At 38.6% G+C, this 2,500-nt stretch overlaps 1 protein-coding gene across 3 annotated transcripts in view; it reads right to left on the bottom strand.

Annotated features, from left to right (window-relative positions):
• slc12a6 (solute carrier family 12 member 6) overlaps positions 1-2,500 on the bottom strand; it is a 44,292-nt gene that overhangs the window by 27,157 nt on the left and 14,635 nt on the right. For all 3 annotated transcript variants that reach the window (XR_013820475.1, XM_079865906.1, XM_079865905.1), the window contains exons 8-9: positions 1,880-2,121; positions 1,064-1,353 (exon numbers count right to left, since the gene is read on the bottom strand). Coding sequence is in view for 2 of the 3 variants with exons in the window: in XM_079865906.1 (XP_079722032.1) it covers positions 1,064-1,353; positions 1,880-2,121 (532 nt within the window). In the remaining variant the exon portion in view is untranslated. The remainder of the gene's footprint in view (positions 1-1,063; positions 1,354-1,879; positions 2,122-2,500) is intronic.

The raw sequence follows: 2,500 nt of genomic DNA, 5'->3' as shown, positions 1-2,500 counted from the left end.
ATTATCGGTATAGGCTTTCAAATATAAAGAATATTGGTATCGGCTTTCAAATATAAAGAATACCGTTTATCGGCTTTCAAATTTAAAGAATTATCAGTATCGGCTTTTAAATATAAAGAATATAGTTTATCGGCTTTCAAATATAAAGAATATCGGTATCGGCTTTCAAATATAAAGAATTATCGGTATCGGCTTTCAAATATAAAGAATACCGTTTATCGGCTTTCAAATATAAATAATTATCGGTATCGACTTTCAAATATAAAGAATACCGTTTAGCGGCTTTCAAATATAAATAATTATCGGTATCGGCTTTCAAATATAAAGAATTATCGGTATCGGCTTTCAAATATAAAGAATTATCGGTATTAGCTTTCAAATATAAAGAATTATCGGTATAGGCTTTCAAATATAAAGAATACCGGTATCGGCTTTCAAATATAAAGAATACCGGTATCGGCTTTCAAATATAAAGATTATCATTTGTCGGTTTTCAAATATAAAGAATACCGTTTATCGGCTTTCAAATATAAAGTATACCGTTTATCGGTTTTCAAATATAAAGAATATAGTTTATCAGCTTTCAAATATAAAGAATTATTGGTATCGGCTTTCAAATATAAAGAATACCGGTATCGGCTTTCAAATATAAAGATTATCGTTTGTCGGTTTTCAAATATAAAGAATATAGTTTATTGGCTTTCAAATATAAAGAATTATCGGTATCGGCTTTCAAATATAAAGAATTATCGGTATAGGCTTTCAAATATAAAGAGCTATCGGTATCGGCTTTCAAATATAAAGAGCTATCGGTATCGGCTTTCAAATATAAAGAATATCGTTTATCGGCTTTCAAATATAAAGAATATAGTTTATCGGCTTTCAAATTTAAAGAATTATCGGTATCGGCTTTCAAATATAAAGAATGTTGTTTATCGTCTTTCAAATGTAAAGAATTATCGGTATCGGCGCATCCCTAGTTAAAATGAAAAGAGAAAATTCAAAAATATAAACTTTTTCAAGATAATAATAAAAACTAGCACTGACATGTTTGCGTTTTTACCTGTGATCTTGCCGCTGGCGAGTCCCGGGAGTCCGTTTATCTCGGTGACGTTGTTGTGCTGAAAGTACTCGTCGCAGACGGCGTTGAGTTCGGAGCTGTTGCAGAAGTGCCGCCACAGGTCAGTGCTCTTCTCCAGCACGCCCGCAGTGACGGGAGGAGCTTCGGTGCCGTTGAGGCTCTCGCTGAAGTTAGCGGTTTCCTGCACTAGCGAATCCCGGAGCATTAGCTTCCCGCACTGGCCGTCCTTCAGCTCGTGCTGGGAGAGGCTTCTGTTCCCCAGCATACACACACTACAGGACATCAAGCGGACAATCACTGACCGTACCCAATAATAATCCGATATTAGCAGTCAGAATATCAGTATATGCTAATAAAACATGCTCAGTACTGATGCTCAAATAAGAATATCATGACTGTTGTGCAGAAAGTCTCATTTTTTTCATAAATCATTTCTATCGGCGTCACCCTTTATGTCTGTCAGTGGGTTTTGCAAATATTTAACCAGTTATCTGCTGCTTGAGATGTTCTTATTCTGCGTGTCGTTTTGGATAAAATGGCAGCTAAACGAATAAATGTAAATCTCCTGACAATGCTGTTAAATAATAATAAGATTGTTTGTTTGTTTTTTGTAGTAATTAGGCAAAATAACTGTAATTTAGGTGCAATTTTGTGTTCATTTACTGCATGCATATAATAGGATAATGTAGAGCAGAAAAGATGGAAGGATGATAACCGTTTGTTCTAGTTATGGCTGATAATTATAGGGCTGATAATGTTGAATGTTTCTGAATAGATCAGGGACGCAGAGCCACTCACGGGAAGGAGGGCGGGCTGAAGGCGGACACCAGCGCTCCGGTGTAGATGGAGACGATGGACACGATGACGCAGGCCAGGAACACCGACGCCAGCTTGTTGACGTACTTCACTCCCACGAACACCAGCAGGGACATCAGCACTAGGAAGATCGAGCCGTACACACGCATGTTGTTCAACATGGCCGCCGCCTCGCCGTCGGGGTCGCCAGGGGTGAAGATGGCGGCGCCGGGAGCGATGTACATCTGCACACGCAGGAGAACACTCATCACTCACACATCATAATTACACAATCAATTCATCTACATAAATTATGAATTTATATATGGATGGATGGATAGACAGACAGACGGATAGACAGACAGACAGACAGACAGAAAGATAGACATACAGACAGACAGACAGACAGACAGACAGACAGATAGACAGATAGATGGATAGACAGATAGATAGACAGACAGAGAGATGGATAGACAGATAGATAGATGGATAGACAGACAGATAGACAGACAGAGAGATGGATAGACAGACAGACAGACAGACAGACAGAGAGATAGACAGACGGATAGACAGACAAACAGACAGACAGATAGATGGATAGACAGACAGACAGACAGACAGATG

This window comes from Squalius cephalus, assembly GCF_949319135.1.
Source record: "Squalius cephalus genome assembly, chromosome: 3".
Taxonomy (NCBI): domain Eukaryota; kingdom Metazoa; phylum Chordata; class Actinopteri; order Cypriniformes; family Leuciscidae; genus Squalius; species Squalius cephalus.
The sequence above is the reverse complement of the archived record's forward strand: the minus strand, read 5'-3'. Positions and strand labels throughout refer to the sequence as shown.